The 18,878-nt window shown below is 59.2% G+C and overlaps 1 protein-coding gene across 10 annotated transcripts in view; it reads right to left on the bottom strand.

Annotated features, from left to right (window-relative positions):
* The window catches only part of PITPNM2 (phosphatidylinositol transfer protein membrane associated 2), a 111,163-nt gene that overhangs the window by 22,664 nt on the left and 69,621 nt on the right, over positions 1–18,878 (bottom strand). For all 10 annotated transcript variants that reach the window (XM_053928687.2, XM_053928690.2, XM_053928692.2 and 7 more), the window contains 3 exons: positions 8,414–8,586; positions 3,536–3,750; positions 2,057–2,178 (listed from right to left, as the gene is read on the bottom strand). In XM_053928687.2, the coding sequence (XP_053784662.1) occupies positions 2,057–2,178; positions 3,536–3,750; positions 8,414–8,491 (415 nt within the window). In that variant the 5' untranslated portion in view covers positions 8,492–8,586. The remainder of the gene's footprint in view (positions 1–2,056; positions 2,179–3,535; positions 3,751–8,413; positions 8,587–18,878) is intronic.

Genomic DNA, 18,878 nt, shown 5'->3' with positions numbered 1-18,878 from the left:
GGGGTGGGGTGGGGTGTGGGGTGGGCAGAAGAGATGGCCAGGAAAAGCTGCCCAGGAAGGAGGCATCTCGGCTGCAGGGTGCTGTGAGGCCAAGCGGAGTGGGGGAGGGCACGAGTGGGGGAGGCGACGGGGGTGCAGCTGGCCCCACAGCCATTTCTCACCAGGCTAAGTGCCTGGACAGTCCCCTGAGGGGGAAGTGGCACTACTTATGGCCCTCAAGCAGGCTGGCCGGTGCGGCACCCTCCCAGAAGGGAGGGTGGGGGAAGAGTCAAGCAAGTGCCCAGCAGGAGGTGCCGGGCCTGGGCGGTCCTGCCAGCAGGCAACAATGCCTCAGGGCTGGGCACTTGGGGAACAGGACTGGGAATTCCTGGGACCTGGGAGGGAGGCGGTGACCAGAAGAATGGCAGCGACTCTTGCAAGGATATGAGACATGCTACCTCTTGTCACCTGCCTCCTACCCCCAAATCAAAAAGGCCTGTTGAGCTGAGTCTGGAGCCTCGTGTGGTTGCAGGGCTGGGACATGAGTGCTGGGAGGGACCCCAGGACAGGGTGTGTGGCCCAGAGAGCCCTTGTTTCCAAAGTGTGGGGAGGACAGCCCTCGGGGGCCTCCACCCCAGCCAGGTCCTGGCTGCCTCATTGCCCTGGCTCGTTCGCACTTGGTCCTAGCTGTGGTTTGCAGACGCAGACCTTAGCTCTGCAGAAGCAGGGAGGGGTCAGAGGCAGCTGAGTGCAGCCACATCGGGGGTGGGGGTGGGGTGAAAGTCCCTGCTGGAATAGGCCACGTGCCCAGCCGCTCAGGCAGAAAGGCCCCCACCAGGAGGGCTGGGGCCAGGGACCGCAGCAGGAGGCCCCTGGAGGGAGCTGGGGGGAGCTCAGGCCACGTCCGGGGCTGGCTGGACAAGAGCTGCAGGGGCCTGAGCTGTGCTGGGGCCGCCCCTCCTGTTATGGGCAGAAACTGTCCCCCCAGATTTGGACGTTGGAGCCCAGATCCCCAGTTCCTCAGAGTGTGACCTTATTTGGACACAGGCCTTTCAAGACGTAATCCGATTAAAATGAGGTCCTTAGGGTGGCCCTGGTCCTGTCCGACTAGCATGCTTATAAAGGGGGACGTGACCGGCCTGGCCCACGGGCGGAGCGCCACGTGGAGATGACGGTGAAGACTGGGGTGATGTGTTTACAGGCCAAGGGACCCCAAGGACTGCCGCCAGGAGAGGGGCCTGGAGCAGGTCTTCCTCAGTGACCCCAGAGGAAACCACCCCTGAGGACACCTTGACCTTGGGCTTCTGGACTCCTGAGCTGGGAGACAATGAACTTCTGTGTTTAGGCTGCCCGGCCCTTCGTTCTGTCAGCAAACTAACAGCTTCCGAGCCCCCATGGGGGGCTGTTCTCAGGGAAAAGCCCTTCACACCCAGCAGAGAGGCTGCTGGGACTTTGCCCCTCCCCACGCCGGCCAAGCACCTGCCTGAAACTCCGGCACATGATCACCGCTGGGGCCGGATACCCAGCGTTCCAGGCTGCTGGCTGAGCCCCGTCTGGCCCGCAGATTTGTTTTGTTTGGCTGGCAGGAGTTCATTTACAAAGATTTTAAATTAGTTGCCAACGTTTAGGAGTTGGGTGATTTCCCGTGAAAATCCTGATGGTTGGCCTTTCTTAGAAAAGAAGATGTAACCAATGGGGCTGTTTCTTGCGTGCACTAGTCAACTGGGGGGAGGGGACAGAGGCCCCCTGCCATGGAGGGGTCACAGCTCTGCCCACTCATGGCGCTCAGGCGGTCTGCCTGTGATGGCCCGCTGAGCACGCAGGCACTGCTGGGATGGGCGCGCCTCGAAGGGAGGGCAGGGAGGGGCTCAGGGTGTAAAGGCACTTGGTGTGTGCGTCAGAAAACGGGGCCAACAAGGCCGATTCTGTCTCCGCAGCGCCCCTGCCCACCCCAGGCTTGCCCGCCACTCTGACCGCCTCGCCCAGGAGGTAGTGGGTCTGAAGCCCGCCAGGACCAGAGACCAGGGGCCCGTGGCTCAGCCCTTCCCGGCACAGGAGCCCCGTGGTGGATGTTTACCGATTGCCAGCTGGTTCTTTTCCACGGGAGACAGGCTGAACACGTTGGGGTTTTCTCCCGCGTCGGTTTTATAAAAGGTTTCAATGTCGATGGAGAATTTCTCCACAAAGGGGCAAGTGAACCTGCGGGGGAAGAAGAGCATCCATCAGCCCTGGCTGGTGTGGCTCAGTGGACTGAGCATCGGCCTTTGAACCAAAGGGTCGCCAGTTCGATTCCCAGTCAGGGCACATGCCTGGGTTGCGGGCCAGGTCCCCAGTAGGGGGCGTGTGAGAGGCAACCACACATTGATGTTTCTCTCCCTCTCTTTCTCCCTCCTTTCCCCTCTGTCAAAAAATAAATTAAATGAAATCTTTAAAAAGAAAAACATCCATCAGGACCCGGGGGTAGATGGGGTGGCTGGGCCAGGGCCTGCTGGACCTACTGGGCAGGAGAGAAGGGCCCCACCATGTGACCCCAGGGGGAGAAGGAGGGAGAAGGAGGCTGCAGTGGTGGACTAGGCTTGTCTGACTTGTCCCCCTCCTGGGCCTTCCCCTTGTCCCAAGAATAGCCAATGCCAGGCTGGGGGAAGGAATGGGTTTAGGGGGAAGATGGAGATGTTGTGGGAAGCTTCTGGAAGCCCTGTGTCCATTGTCCATGTGTGTAAGGCACAGCGTGGATGCAGGCACAGCTGTGGCAGCCTACTGCGGAGGGGGCTGACTGGTCAAGCACCCCATGGGACAGGCCACCCCTGCCCCTGTTCTGAAAAGAGTCAGGTCAGGTCTGGCGACAAGGGAACAGCCTCCCTCTCTTGGCTGGAGGTGAGCCCAGAGGAGGACAGTGCTGTTGGGAGGAGGAATACCTCCGTGGATGCCCCGGCAGGCTCCAGGCCCTCACCAAGGGTGGGGAGGGGAGCCCCAGGGGACTCGTGGGGACCCCACCTGCATAGCACGTGGGCAGGCAGCTGGGTGCAGCCCCCATCTGTTCTAACCCAGCGGTGCTCAGCTACATTGGGGGTGGGGTGGGGTGGGGGTACAGAGTGAAGAACCCCCTAGGGGGGGTCCAAAGGAAACCCCAGTTCAACATGGGATCCAGTAAAATGCCATAGTAACTGAAGGTCTCAGGGTTGGAGGGGATCTGGGCCATCTGGTCTACCCCCAGGTTGTGTTTCTCCCCAGCTGGCTGACAGTCCTGCACTCTTGGGCGAACACCAAGCAAGTGAGTTTGTGCTCCCTGAGCCTTCTCAGATGGCAAGGGGCTCTCAGTCGGTCCTTGCTGAACTCATGGCTTCCTGGCTTCCACCCAGGCAGGCTGGGAGGCACCCAGAGGTGCACCAACTCTCTCCTGCCTGTACCCTGCAGGGAACCCTGGGGGACCTTCAGGGCGCCCCTACCAGGCTCAGCTCCCCAGAAGTCTGGGCTCCTTGGGGTGCAGGGGCTGAGCCTACCTGGAGGGCTGCTCCCGGGACCTGTGCCGCGGGTGCCCCCCCCCCCTCCCGCTCACCTGGTTCGTGTGTAGGGGTAGGCGTTCCAGGACTCCTCCACCACCCGCAGGGCCGCCTTGGGCAGGATGGAGCGGAACCAGCTGGGGATGTGCATGCCCACGTGGTACACTTTGTGCGTGTACTGGCCGGAGCCGCCGGGGCCGTCCGTGTACGGCCGGTTCTCCAGGATCTCCACGCCGCTGCCCTCCCCATACGTCTCGTTGCGGCTCTTCTTCTGTGGGGACAAAGGCACCATCACACGTGGGGGCCAGAGCACCCTGCAGAAGGGAGCGGGCGCAGGAGACCAAGCCCCAGCGTGCCAAACGGGAGGAGGGGCTTTGATGACTCTGCTGGCTCCTGTGGGTCACTTCAGGACCGCCAAACGCAGTCGCCAGCTCGACGGGCCCCAGGACGACCGCAGGAGACGAAATGGGCGTGGCTCCCTCCACTCCCAGCGCTGCGCACGCAAACGCCTCATCCTGAAGCCCGTCTGTCCCAGGACTGAAAGTGTTCCCCGCGTCAGGGACAAGGCGGGATGTCTGCTGTCTCCCCTCCACGCCACGTTGTACTGGAGGCTCTCGCCATGGGAATCAGGCAAGAGAAAAAGAAGAGCAAGAGGCATTCCAATTGGAAAGGAAGAAGTGAAACGGTCTCTATTCACCAGCGACATAGTCTTACATGCAGAAAATCCTCAAAAGTCCTCCTAAAAGCCTGTTAGATCTAACACATGAATTCAGCAAAGACACAGGATTCAAAATCAACACCCAAAAACACGTAACGCAAAAAAAAATCAGAAAATTATTTCCGTGGATGGCAGCACCCAGAGGAATAAAGTGACTGGGAGCAGCTGGGCGGCGTAAGTGAACGCGGAGACGTCTGCGCTCGCGCTGGAAGATGGGATACTGTACACGTCAGGGGGCGGGGGCGCCGGGCAAAACGCTGAGGGGCTCCGGAGCTCGGACTGGTAGTTCAAAACAGTCCCGGGGATGGGAAGTGCAGCACAGGGAATATCGTCGACAATGTTTTAGTAACGATGTGTGGTGCCAGGTGGGTCCTGGAGATCTGGGGGGACCACCTGGGAAGCAGACGATTGTCTAACCACTGTGCTGTACACCCGAAACCAATACAATAAAATTAAGTGTAAACTGTGGTTGAAAAGCATAAAAAGTAAATCTCGTATAAGACAAAACACACCCGCACAAAGACCACTCTGGCACTCACTCAGACTTCAGAAAGATCACGTGGAAGAAGTGGGAAGGAGCCTCAGAGCCACCGCCGGAGGGGGGCATGCCCCCTGGGTCACCTCTAAGTGTCCTTCTGCCTCGAACGTCCTTCCTCATGTCCACAAGCTCAGATGGTGGAAATGCTCGTGACGTTAAGTCCAGCACCCATTTCCATGGTGACGTGACGGCATCACCCAGGCCACCTTCGGTCAGCTTCCTGAGCAGCAAGCTCACACACGCACACACGCCCCTCTGTGCACACACACCTATGCATACTTGTGCACCCACACACAGGCACTCCCAGCAGCACGGCCTCCCCCTGGGGCACAACCCTCCCGAGGGCACGGAGACCTGCTGTATCTCCACAGCCCAGAAGGACCACTCTCCTTCAGACCAAAAAAAAAAAAAACCAGACCCAGGTCAAGGCCGCAGATGGAGCCAGAGCAGAGTCGCACCAGCCCTGACCCTTTAAAGGCACTGCCAGAACTCAGCCCAGATCCCGTCACGAAAGTAGCGTCCATTTCCCGGCCATTTTCTCGGCCCTGCCCTTACAGGAGCTGCGCTAGTTAGTGGGTGTGGTAAGTGCTTTGCTCCTTCTTTCTCCTTTAGTTATTGCATCAGCCCCTTGGGGGAGGTGCAGTGTTACTACTGTCCCGTTTATAGACGGGCAGGTGGAGGCTGAGTGGGGGCAGGTGACTTGTCTGAAGTCACAGTTACTAAACGGCGGAGCTACGACTTGGACTGAGACCTGTTTGATTCCAGGCCCCGGTCATCCACAGCGTGGGCTCCTGGGGAAGACACGCTGTTTCATCCTGGCCCCGTTCCTCCTCTGTGGTCTCAGGTTCTGGAACTGTGAGTGGGGCGGGGCTACTGAGCTCCCCAAGCCCCCGTGTGATGGTTTGAGCAGCATCTCCCAAAATTCATGTCTGCTCTCCGCCGGTGACCTCATTCGGAAATGGGGCCTTTGCAGGTGTGATCAGATGCATTGAGGTGAGGTGCTGCTCGGTTGGGCTGGGCCCCAAATCCAATGGCCATTGTCCACAGGAAAAGAGGAGACAGAGATGCTGACACGCAGAGAGGGAATGAGGCCAAGTAGCGGTGGAGGCAAAGGTGGGAGTGAAGCAGCCTCAAGCCAAGGACCTGGGGCCGCCCAGGAGGGGCCGGAGCCACGTGCGCCTGGGGCCAAGTGCAGATGCAACGGGGCCCTTCAGAAACAGGAGGCTCCCAGGGTGGTGGGCTGATGAGGGTGGAAGGGGGGCAAAGACCAGGCAACCCCCAGGGCAGCGGCTCAGAGCTGTCCAGGGTCCTGGCCAAGCGCCTCTGACAGCTCGCTCTGAGCTAAGCGTTCGCTGGGCCTCTCCTAGAACGGGGGGCTCTCTCTCAGCCAGGCCACACTGGTGTGTTTTTAAACCTTTCACACGTATGTCGAGCGCTGGCCAGGCATGAGATGAGGCGTGGGCGTGCGGGTTTATCCCATCCTGTTCCCGGCCTCACGGAGGCGGCGGCTGGTTCAGCAGGCGGCCCGCGCCTTGCAGCCATCCCAGCTGGTAAGCCGGATGTGAATTAAGGTCTTGCTCTTTTTCCCACAAAAACGCAGCTGCCTTCCTTGAAGCTCCCTCCATGTCATTAGGCCCAGCCCAGGGCCACGCACTCCCGGGACTGCAGCCCGAGGCCCACGAGCAGCTGACTCCGGTGTGCCCCACAATCCGAAGGCACCCACCCCCCCATGGACATGCCAGCGGAGCGGGAGGTGGTTTGCACGCATCCCTGTAACCAGGCTGGACACACACGAGTCCGCTGAATTTAACTTCTTTCAACAGTGCCGCTGAGGTCAGACTGCTGTGCGTTCACACCCATGAAACGGTCACACATGGAGATAAGGTGCTTGTCCGTCTCCCACATGGGGCAGGGAGACCCTGGGGACTTGGGGCCAGGTGCAGGTGGGACAAGCGAGGCAGCAGGAGGAAGGGGCCTGGCCTGAGAGGCAGGCGGACGTCCGTGGGGCTCGGGGGAGGGAGAGCTCGCGGCGGGCGGCCTGGGTCCTGCGGAGCCTCACGGGGGAAGTCGTGAATGCGCTCCGTGCAGCGTCAGGGTAGATGTTCAAAGTAAAAAACCCTCAAAAGAGCCGATGGAGATGGCAGGCGTCTTTGAGGGGCCCAGAGCCAGAGGTGATTCAATGTTTGAAAGAGCTTTGGATGTTCTAGAAGCTGAAAGTCGGTTCCCTGGGACCTGGACGTGCCCTATCCTTGTAAGCCTGGCGGTACTGAGGGGCTGCCCGCCGTGGTCGGGGGCTCCCCGGGCTTGGGCAGGAATTAAGAAGCCACAGGACAAACATTTGCTTGGCTGAGCGATCTCCAGGGCGCCCCGAGCTGGGGGGCTGATGGCAGTCGCTTCTTCCCTCCCTGCTCTCGAGGAATAATTACAGTGAGTGGTTCAAGAGGGAGCTGAGTGGCGCTTCTGAAGCAGCTTGGAGCAAACAGCCCCCCAGAGAGGCTGAGTCTGACTCTGCTCTCTTCCCAGTCAAGCTTCCCACGTTGGGAGTCTGCTCAAACTCCAGCAGCTTCACCGTGCTCCTCCCAGAAGGGAGCCGGGGGTCCGGGCTCTCAAGGGTGGGAGCGACCAAGCAAACCCGGCAATGGAGGCGGAGGCCCTCCTGCTGCCCGGGCTCCTGGCTCTGAAGGGCCCTGTGCGATCATTCCGTGCTGAGGTGGGCAGGGAGGCAGCAGGGCCAGGGGAGCCAGAGCTGGGCCCACAGAGGGTTAGAGTCAGACCCTCAACTGGGAGGGAAGCTGCCAGGCCGGGCAAAGGGCCGGGGCACTGAGGGTGAGCAAGAGCTGGCGGGGAAGCTGGGATGGGGACCGCCACAGAGCAGGACCCCAGCCAGTGGGAGCTGTGGTCACATCTGGGCCACGAGTGTGGGCACCTGGGCTCCTGGCCCTGCTGTGTTCCAGTCTGGTCAGGCACAGAGTAGGGAGGCCAGAGACATCTGGAGTGGGGTGGGGTGGCATTCTCTGGCTTGTCACAGGACCCTGTTATCCTCAAACTCATCTGTGACTTTACAAATCAGCCACGTAGCCACCACCATGGGTTTGCAGGCAGGCTGGCACGGTAAGGGACGTGTGGACCTGAGAGGTGGGAGGCAGGCTGTGTGCTCTTCGGCGGGTCATTTGATGTCTCTGGGCCTCCTCCCTCCCTTTCTGTCAAAGGGGCAGTAACGGACCCAATTTCTGTGTCCCCTCCCCTACCTCAAAATCTGTCTGTTGAAGCTTAACCTCCAATGGTATCAAGGGGTCGGGCCTTTGGGGGACAATCGGATCACAAGGGTGGCGTCCCCATGCTGGGGTGAGTGCCCATATAAAAAGACCCCAGAGCGCCTGGCCCTTTCTGCTATATAAGGCCCGGCGAGAAGAAGGCCACCAAATCGGTCAGCACCTTGATCTTGAGCTTCCCAGACTCCAGCACTGTGAGAAGTAAGTGTCTGTTGTTTCAGGCCCCCAGGCACCTGAGCTGACTAAACACGAGAATAATTGTCAGCACCATGACGGGTGTTAAACGCCGTGAGAACCACGCCGGTGACCCGCAAAGCCACGGACGTCGATGGGGCCCTGTTGGTGCCCGGCACCGAACTTGGAGGCCAGACCCTTAGCGGGAGCCCGGCGAGCAGACACGACCCACCTGTATCATGTAGAGCTGGGCGATGCGGTACTCCTCCACGGTCATCGGCAGAGGGATCCGGTATTCCTTTATGATCATCTTGGAGTCCGAGCCTTCCCGGCGACGGGGAACTGCGTTTTGGGACTTCTAGGCGAGGTTCCTTAAATAACCATGACAAAACTCACCAAGGACCCCTGAGGGAGAAAGAAGGGACAGGAGAGTCACTTCGTGCAAAGGCTGGTGGGTACCAGACCACCGAGGAAGGGCCTGGTCGAGACCTGAGGCTGGAGTTCTGGGCTAGGCTCTGCCATGAGCCCACCGCGTGACCTTGAGCAAGTCCCCTCCCCTCCCCAGCCCCCATTTTCCCTGTTTGCTAAGCAATCGAGTGTAGAGTGTGCCAGTGCTGATCAGCCGTGGAGAAATAAAGAATTGTCATCCTACGAGGCGGGGGGGGGGGGGGGGCGGGCGGGGGTGTCACATCTCGGGAGAGTAAAGAGCATCACACTCCTACTTCAGGTACGGTCCTAACAAGCCGCAGCTGCACCCCCCGCTGACACCTCCTCCCATGTGACACTGGCCTGGGTCTTGGAGGAAGGAGAGGCAGAGGAAAAACGGGCACACTACATAGCTCAATAAAGCACACTGTACCTCAATAAAGCTCTTTCAGAAATAACATACTCACAGGAGCTTCTGCTTAAGGTGACAGTATGTATCTGATGAAGATTTGCACCTCAAGCTTTTAACCAGAAAAACTTAATGCTTGAAGGAGGCACACTCCCAGTAACCTGGGAAATCAATCACCCGTCTACAGGGCGGGGGTGTCGAGGCGAATGTATCTGGTTACCCTGGAGAGAGATTACACGCTGTCAGCTAGAAGCTGAGTGACGGTTTCCAAGATGGGCCGTGGTAGAGTCAGAATAGTACTTTGTATTTTAGAAGGGCCCCGCTGGGGCGGTAGTCGTTGGTGACCAGAGGCAGGACACTGCCGCATGATGAGAGCGAGGGCCAACCGGGAGGCGGCTTCCCTGGGGCGCCGCCCAGAGACCGAGGCTTGACTGGTTGTCTGTCAGGGTGGGGGAGAGCGAATACACCGAACTCTTGGGAGAGTTGGTAGCGGGGCCGAGAGAAATTCTTAAATGGGCTCCTTCGGAAGAGAGACAGAGGGTGCGGGGGGCACACAGATGGGTGGGAGGTGGTCCCTGAGGCAGCAGCCTACAGAGACCCCCGTGTTGTTTGCTTCCTCACCCCGGGTAGAACTGTCCCGCAAAACCCCCTGCACCAAACTCACACTCTCACACATCCAAGTGCTTCAAATACAGTCCAGACAGACACCTGTTCAGCAAACCAGAGTTCACCAGCTCTGGATACCCCATGAAACCGCACCCCCCATCCAAAGACAGGACAAATTCAGAGCCAGGAAAGACCCTAAATGAGGCACTGCTGTGGCCGAGAGGCTCCCCACGGTGCCTCGTCTCGGCGAGTCCCAGCATTTGGAAATAAAATGTTTGTCGACAGCCATGCCTCCCGCGGTCAGTTCAGAAATCGGCCCGGACTCCTGTTGAAGACGGTGGGGTGGGAGCATTTCCGTTCTGGGCCCTCCCTTGAAAACGGCACAGAACTACCAGAGAGAAAATGGCTACGATGGAATGAGGACATCAGTACAGCCCAGCGCCACGGCTGGGGCAGGTCAGCAGCCGGCACCACCGAGTCTGCGCCGGGCACAAGGAACGCGCAGAGAGCCGACGTTTGCCCCAACCCCGAATAAATGCCCCCTTCTGAAGGGCGTGGCCATGGTTCTGCGGGGTGGGGGGGCGAGGGGTGATGGGCTCCGGAGCTGTGGAGGCGCCCGGGGGAGGAGAGGCGTCTCCCTCTCTTTTGTTTCGTTTTCCCGCTTCTTACGGGAGTGTCACACGCACAGAGAAAAGGGCACACGGCATAAGGAGTGTGTTTTCTCACAAACTGAACACACCTGTATGACCAGCACGTGGGTCAAGAAACAGAAAATTCAGCCATGACCAGGGCGGCTCAGTGGGTTGAACGCCGTCCCGCAAAGTCAAGGTGGCCTGTTCGCTCCCTGGTCAGAGCGCACGCCGGGGTTGCAGGTTCGGTCCCCAATTGTCACACGTTCAAGAATTAACCAATTGGCATTCCTCTCTCACATCAGTGTCCCCCTCCCTCTCTTCCCCTCTCTCTAAAAATAAATAAATACAATCTTTTAAAAAAGGAAGCGGACACCTAACCCCATCCCCAGAAGTGCCCCCGGCCTGTGCTCCCTTCTCGTCACACCTCCCCGGCCACAGACAGCCACTGTCCTGCCTCTGGCCCGTTTGCGGGCTTGGCCTTTGCCGACGAATCGCCCGCCTGCAGCCGCTGCCTGTGGCCCGAGGGACGAGCAGCCTCACGTGCAATCACCCTGCACGTGCCCTTCAGACTCTGGCTCCTCTAGGTCAACGCTGTGTCCGTGGGATCCGTCCACGTGGATTCCCACAGCTGTGGGTCGTTCACACTCGCGCCGTCCCGTGGGTCACGGGGTGCGTGTACTATAGGGGACATAAGCGTCCCGTCACTGAGGGGCACTTGGGGGCTGCTGGGAAGGTTCAGTGCATGCTGAGATGCGACCGCACGCTCTGGAACGGAACCTAGTTTGCCGGCTGAGGGGGATGCCAGCAGGGAAGTGAGGCTTGGGAGGGAGGGAGAGGGGACGGTGAGGGGCTGGTCATAGCACAGAGCCAAAGGCCTACGGAGCTTTGCTGTGCGCTGCCGTGACCACGGGAACCCCGAAACCCAAGAGACAGAACCCCAGGGCAGGATGAGTAACAGCTCTGGGAGGAGAGGTAACCCCAAATGCAGCTGCAGAGTGCTCCCCCTTTCTTCACACACCACTCTGTAGAAGGAATAATAATCAGGAAGGAACCCACAGGGGGCCTATGAATTAAGGGTGGGAGGCAAATGAAGAGCATGTATCACAAGAGGACTCATCCACAGAAGCACAGAAAGACTTCAGAAAAACAGTTCTCCGTCGGCTCAGAGAAATTACAGATGTAAACCCTTAAAAACTATCGGGGGCAGAGAGGTGGAAGAAAGGAGTCAGAAACTTTAAAAAGAAACGATGTGGCAACAGAGAGAGATGAAAGTGGACAGGTAAGCTAGCGGAGCTCAGGGGGAAAATGGGAAAGAACCATAAATACAGCCCGTTTTTAAAGACCATATTATAAGCGATGAATAAATGGATGAATAAATAGTGTGACGAGTGGGAATGTGGAGGGCAGGCTGGAGGACAGCACAGATTTTTTTTTAAGATTTCACTTTATTTATTTTAGAGAGGGGAAGGGAGGGAGAGAGAGAGGGAGAGAAACATCAACCTGTGGTTTCCTCTCGTGTGCCCCCTACTGGGACATGGGCCGAAACCCAGGCATGTGCCCTGACTGGGAATCGAACCAGCGACCCTTTTGTTCGCAGGTCTGTGCTCAGTCCACTGAGCCACACCAGCCAGGGCGATTTACTTAAATTTTTTTTTTTAATTAATAATGTAATACACCATTTACGAGGAAGAAATGTTTTCCTGACGTCTAGCAGTTCCGTTCGGTTTCGTGGTAGATAAATGCGAACAGAAGATTTGTCTCTGGTTAAATTCAAGAAAAGTTTTTAAAACGCAGGCAGCGCCTGGCCTGTTTGTTAGAAAACTTGCTCCCGCTCCTGGTGAGCCAATCTGCACGGCGAGCCTGGAATGCTGCTGGCTGGGTGCTGGCGAGGGTTAGGTTGGGGTGGTGGAATTGGGGGCCGTTTTTCCTCTGTGACTGGACTTTGCCGCCGGCGAAGGCAGTGGAGTTTGTGTAGAGCCGGCCCGGGGAGGGTCATCGTTTGGGTCAGCCAGACCTTCCGCCACCTCCCAGTAGTGACCACGGGCGAATTCCTGAATCTGTCTGATTTTCCCTTTGACCTTTGACAGACACCTCGCACCCTGCACAGAGACGCTCAGCCCAGGCCCCGGGGGGCGCCGAGCTGACAGCAGCTCAGGGAGTCAGGGCCCAGCTGCGGGGCTGGGCTGCAGACACTGAGCCCACGGCCATCGTGGGAGGACAGACCAGCTCCTGGAGCCGAAGGACAAAGGCTGGCAGGTCCTGGTGGGCACGACAGGGTCCCCAGGCAAACGCCAGCCCCCTAATGCTAGAAGGCGGTGTGCTTTGCGTGCCCGCCCCCTCCCCCGCGCCCCCCAGCCCTCCTCGCCCGCCCGCTGAACCCTCAGGCAGTCTCATCACCTGCGCCTGGCTGCCTGGGCGCCGGGCAGACACGCATCTCATCTCCGTCCCCGCGGGAGTCGTCACGGTCGGAAAGTCTGTTCACTGCTTTGCACAGGGCGGCGTGGGGGGCTTGGCAGGGCGGGAGGGAAGAGAGGCAAATGCAAGTCCCGAGAGGCCCTTCTAAGAGGGAAGCCAGGCAAGGGGTTCGGGGGACCAGCGCACACAGCCCCCACGGCCCCTCTGTAGGGAGGTCATGGGCGGACCCCCTAGAGCGCCTCACATGTGGCATCTAGCCCCTGGTCTCCAGATAAAGCCCCGGCTTCCAGAACCTCTGTGTTCATGACCCTGGCCCCACGTTTATCGGTGTCTTTGAGGAAACAGCAGGGCCAGAGGATGTCAGACTGGAGGCCACTGGGCATGGTGGTCAGGGAGCCCACGGGGGTGGGGCTCGCCCTGGACAAGGTGCGCAGCCAGGCAGCCTCTGCCTGTGTCTGGAGCCCTGGCCTGGGTGGGGCTTGGGGGTCTCCATCCTTATTCTCAGGCAGCCTGTCCAGCCAGAGCCCACAAAGGGAATAGAGAGGACAGGCCTGCAGCTGCCCGAGGACACGTGGTGCCACCCAAGGGATCAAGGTCAGGGTCCCAAGGTCATCGGGGACCCTCCGGGCATCGTGGGGAAAAGGCAATGTCTAGGCAGCAGAAACAGCTTCAGGCTCTAAGGGGCAGTGTGACTGGGGCCATGAAGACTGGGGGGTCATCGGGGTGGGGCTCAGAGGTGGGGGGGCAGGGCGGACGGCACAGGTAGAAAGGGCAGACAAGTCCTTCAAGCAGTGGCCACAGCGCGACACCCTACTTGGGAGGGGAAGCAGGAGCAGCGAGTTCACAGACCGAAGCTGTGTTTCCTCGATTAGCCAGGGTTCGACGTCATGGACAGAGTTTAGGAGGAGGCTGTGCGGGGACGGCGGGATGGAAAGCACCCCAACACCACTCTGCTGCGTGCTGCCCAAGAGGCCTGGCGCCATTCCAAGCCGGGCCAGCGGAGCAGGGAGGACAGGGTCACGGGCAGCCTCTGGGGGCCCGGGGCATCTGGAACACCCCAACTGGCTTTCTGGGGTCTCCCTTCCACTTCCTCCAGTCCAGGCCCCTTCCGCGCTGGCTGCTTTTGGAAACAGTTGGTCCCCAATCAGCGGCCTGAGGGGTGAGGTTAGAAGGACTTTATCTGCCTCCGCCTAGGAAGGCAGGCTCCAGAGGAAGGAGGGGCCACAGGGCGGGCGGGGGAGGGGCTGTTCTTTGTGCCCCAGGGTGGCAGAGTGAGTGTAAAAAGTTAAGGATCAGCTGCCTCTCTGTTCCCTGAAGGGAAACTGACAACAGGCTCACAACTATCAACAACTGAATCTTTAAAAAAGAATTAAAAAAAAACCCCTAAGCAAACAACTACAATAGAACAATGGCAGAAATGAAGGCCACATGGAGGGTTATCAGCAGGGAGGGGGAGAGGGGGAGAGTGGGGGGAAAGGTAGAGGGAATAAGAAGAAATGGTAGGGACAAAATAGGGGAGATTAAGAATAGAACTTATAGGTGCGACCCATGGACATGAACTGAGTTAGGGAGTGCTGGAGGGAATGGGGGTACCAGGCAGAGGGGGCAAAGGGGGAAAATACGGGGACAACTGTAGTAGCGTAATCAATAAAATATATATATATATTTTAAAAGGAGCTGGCATGTCCCCTGAGAAAGTCTGAGCTGGAAGGAGCTGGGGTTGGGGGGATCCCTGCCCCCAGAGTAGTTCCACCTTTACCTGTTAGACACTGGACTTCCCCCCGGAGGGCCCCGCCCCAGCCCGAACACCACTTGATCAGCCAGGCGAGGACACCTGGGTTTCGCAGGTGTGCGGAGCTGGAAGACAGGGCACACCGTCCCCTCCACGTCCCCGACCCCACTGAGAGGAAGACAGAGCTCCAGGCACCCTGCAGTCACCGACCTTGCAGGGCGGGAAGTCACTCTCCTCGCGTGGGCCCGAGTGCCAAGCTGGGGACGACTGCCAAGTCACTGCAGGACTTGTCACCAGACCCCGCGGGACAGTGGCCGCCTGGGGGCACCGTGGAGCCTGCGCAGCTCCGCAGGACCGGGAACAGCCTGCCGGCCGCAGGGCCCTTGGGAGATGCGCCAGGGTTTTGCGGCGAGTCTTCTCTGCCCTCCCCCAGCCCAGCCTGCCCCAGGCAGGACGGCGGGGGTTCCTATCACCCCGGTGCAGACGGCAAAGTGGAGGCGGAGGGGGGGCCCCCGCTCCAGGGCTCGGCACCCCGACTTCAGGACTTTTACATCCTTATTGGGCCTTTCAGCTCCCACAGGGCTTGTCAGGAGAAGGGGAGAGGAGACTTCATGTGAGGACACGAAAACCGGGACTCAGATCCTCCAAGACACATGAGGGCGGCAGCAGCTGGGATGCCCGCCTTTGGGGACCCCGCTGCCACTGTGACCGTCACCATGCTGGCCTTGGGGGGTGTGCCCCACTCTCAACACTGAGTACAGCTCACAAAGACGCCGCTGGACGGACGCTTAGCTGTGACGATGGAAATGGACGCAGAGGGACTGCGGGCCGGCAGCCTGTTTCGGAGCTGTGGACCCTCACAGCTGTCCTCAGGAGTGTGTTGAGGGGCCCCTGGTCCCGTCCCTGGTCCCCTCGCCTGGCCAGGGGACAGCACTGGCTCCTTCCTACTTTCCCCTGATCTTTCTTTCCTGTATCTCCTCCAATTCCCACAGTCAGGCCCTCCCTCCCACCTGCACCTGCCGTGCCTGTTACACCTGTGAATGCTTCAGCCCCCAATCTCGTGCCCTCCCGGGCACCCGGTGCCATTCTTGTCACTCTAGAACCTTCTCTGGCAGCACACCCTCCCCCATCAGCTTTTGTCCCTCTAGTGAAGCCCGGACCCTTCCGGCCGCCTGCCTGCAAACATGCAGTGAGAGCGCCGATATCCACCAAACCAACGCCCCCCAGCTCATGTGTGTTCTCGCTCGCTTGCCCTTTTTTTAAAGAAAATATTTTTTTAATTTATTTTAGACAGAGCGGGAGAGAGGAAGAAAGTGAGGGAGAGAAACATCCATGTGTGGTTGCTTCTTGTGCGCCCCACACTGGGGACCTGGCCTGCAACCCAGGCACGTGCCCTGACTGGGAATCGAACCAGCGACCCCCCTGATTTGCAGGCCAGTGCTCAACCACTGAGCCACACCAGCCAGGGCAAGATAACTTTTAAAATTAAGGTATAATTCACAGGGAGCCTTATATTCATTTCAGGTGTACAACATAATGATTTGACCCTCAGCTCTCCTCACCCCACCGCCCTCTCAGGACCACCCCGTTTCTCTGTCCCCTTTCATAGCAAAGCTCCTCTTCAGCGTTTGCCAGCCTCTTCCACCCACCACGCCAGGGAAGCAACAGGGGCCGGGGCCGCCAGTGACCGTGCGGCTCAGCCGGTGGTGGCCAGTTCTCTGTCCTCACACCCAGCTAATTCCTTCATCTGACACCGTGGTCAGCAGACAGCATGGCCCCAGAATAGCCTGCTGCCTGGGTGGGGGGCTCTGTGCTTGGCCGACCGCTGCCCCCTACCCCAGCTGACCACGTGCAGGATCCTAGCACCGGGGCTCTGAGCTGGCCCATGCGGGGTCTATCGGCCAATAGTTTCAAATCGGGACTTTTTTTTGTCCAAAATCGAATAAAAGCCAGAGTTGGGCAGCCCTGTGAGGATGCCCTCAGGTCTCAGGGCACAAGCCCCTAGCTGGGATTTTAGGAGACAGTGTCCCTAGCCCTGCCCCCTTCCACCCACCCTACTCATCGAACCCCACAGCTCCGCACCCCCATGGCTCCTTCTGCAAAAGCTGCAGCCCACGAGCACAGGCCCAGCGCTTCCCAGCTGTCACAGGGGAGCGTTCACCCTTTAGCTCGGAGAAACTGCCCACGGCGCCCACAGCACCTGTATAACTGCGGTCCCCAAACCAGCAGGACCCCAGCAGCCAACAGGGGTGCTCCTGACAGATACAGCCTGAGAGCAACTGGGGGGTCAGAGCCTCAGCCCCGCACCCTCGCTGCTCCCCGGGAGGAGGCCAGGGATGGGGGACACTCAGCCCAGCCAGCCCGGCCTCTGACAGAGCTTCCCAGGGCCTCACTGTCCCTGACGCCCCAACACATGGGAAACGAGACTTGCTGCTCGGTCCCCAGGCTTAGAAATCCCTGCCATCGCTTCCCACACTCAGAAGTGTGAATAAATCATGAGGTACTTAACCCTCACACGTGCCTCGAGGGAGACGCCTTACCCCCATCTATCTATGTATTCGCGGTGTGATGCGTGGTTATCGCGACGTGGCGCACATACCACGCCGTTCGCCCTCTTCAAGGGCACGGCTCAGGGCTTCGAACGTGTTTACAGAGTTGCGTAACCAGCACCACTCGCTAAGGTTAGAACTTGTTCTCACCCCGAAGGGCAACCCCGTACTCACCAGGGCTCACACTCGGCTCCCACACCCCCCATGCCGGCCCCCGGCTCCCGTCAGGCCACCTTCTGCCTCGGTGGACGTGTCCGTTGCGGACATTTCCCATCAGTGGAATCACACACTACGTGGCCGTCGGGTCTGGGTCTGTCTCTCAGCATCGCATCCTCAACATTCATCCAGGTTGCAGCTGGCGTCAGGGCCTCTTCGCCCCTTTTCGTGGCTGAGTCTCAGTCCCCGCGTGGTCATTCCGCCCATTTGTACAGCGGAGGAGAGTTAGGGCGCCTCCATCCCCGTCTCTCCGGAAGTGTCGGGGTCACGTTTACCTCTCGGTGTGGCCGGGACAGGAAGAGCTTCAGAATGGAACAGTTGTCCAAAATTTGTATCAACGTCTATCGATCTGTCCCCCGGGCATCCGTCATCGAACTGCATGGCTTACAAATGTTTTTTAGCTTCAAACTCTTGCTTTCTCCGATCAATCCCACGAGGTCGAAAAGGTCAGTGTGCCCATTTTGGGAAGAAATAATTAAAAAATGTAAGTAGTGCATTCAAACCCGGAGAGATTTATTGATGGGTTGACAGTGGCCGCCTCTGAACCCGGGTACAGTGTGAGTGCGCAGGATGGCTTTGGTGCTTTTTCACAGACAGGCGTCGTTTGGAGAAATAATTTTCGTGATTCTCTTTCAGGCTCCTTCGTAGTGAGTGCGAACCTCGGAACGGAGGGGCAGCCCTGCATAAACCTCATCCGACAGTGATCTCTTGGTTTGATCACTATGTTTCCAACTAATCTTGGAAATAAAGGTTGATATTTCTTTCAAAATACAGACACCTTGGTTCCAGCCCAAATTGACCGCATTGTTGAGGGAGGGGCCTCACGCCCAACCCCTGACCTCACACCTGGGGCCTCGCCCGCTTTCCTCCGGCCCTCCGGGAGAGAGCCAGGGCGGCTGAAATGAGAGCAAAGCTGTCTGACTCATCTTCCCATCCTCAGCAGGGGCTAGGACGTGGCAGGGACCTGGCACCTAGTGGGGACTCAAGAAGACCTGCCTGGCAGACAACTCCCCAACCCGCCTCCCCGCAGATGCCGCCACCAGCAGCCAAAGTGCTAACGACAAACTGCTCTGCCAGCAGTGCTGAGAGCAGCAACGGCATCCGAGGAGGAGAGCTCGCCCCCAACCCGCACCCCGCCGCCGCGTGCCGGGAACAGCAGGCTGGCTTCTTGACAGTGTGTGACTCGGGCTGCTTGTGAAGGCAGGCTGGCCGTCCCCCAAGAGCGTGTGCAGGGGCATAAACCCCAGACAGACAGACACACAGACAGGGCTGCCCGCTGCCACCCACGGCGGGGCGGGGGCCTTGCCGGGTGGCCCAGATGACCTCCGAGTGGCTGCTCTGCCCTTGCGGACACTCAGGATTTACAGTGCATCACTCTCGGGAAGCTGGAGCTCGGAAGCAGCCAGGGTGAGGCGGGAGGAGGAGAGCCCAGGGGGGCCGAGTCACGTGACAAAGCCACACACAGGGTCCAGGGCCAAAGGCACAGAACCCACGTTGTACGGCCTGTGACCTGGGCTTGGCCGGCTGCGCCCTTGGGTGAGCGTGGGTCCAGGCGCCTCAGGCCACCAGTAACTGGGTCCAAATGTTGTTCTACTCAGAAGGGAGCAGCAGGCCAAGCTGGACCCCTGTGTGGGCACGTGCACACTCAGGGGTCTGGACCATCTGCCCGGGTTTTGTGTAGCCGCAGCGAGTGAGCCGTGTGGCTGCTACTG

The sequence above is a fragment of the Desmodus rotundus genome, chromosome 7 (genome assembly GCF_022682495.2).
Source record: "Desmodus rotundus isolate HL8 chromosome 7, HLdesRot8A.1, whole genome shotgun sequence".
Lineage (NCBI taxonomy): Eukaryota > Metazoa > Chordata > Mammalia > Chiroptera > Phyllostomidae > Desmodus > Desmodus rotundus.
Note: the sequence above shows the minus strand (reverse complement) of the source record. Positions and strands in the feature narration are given on the sequence as shown.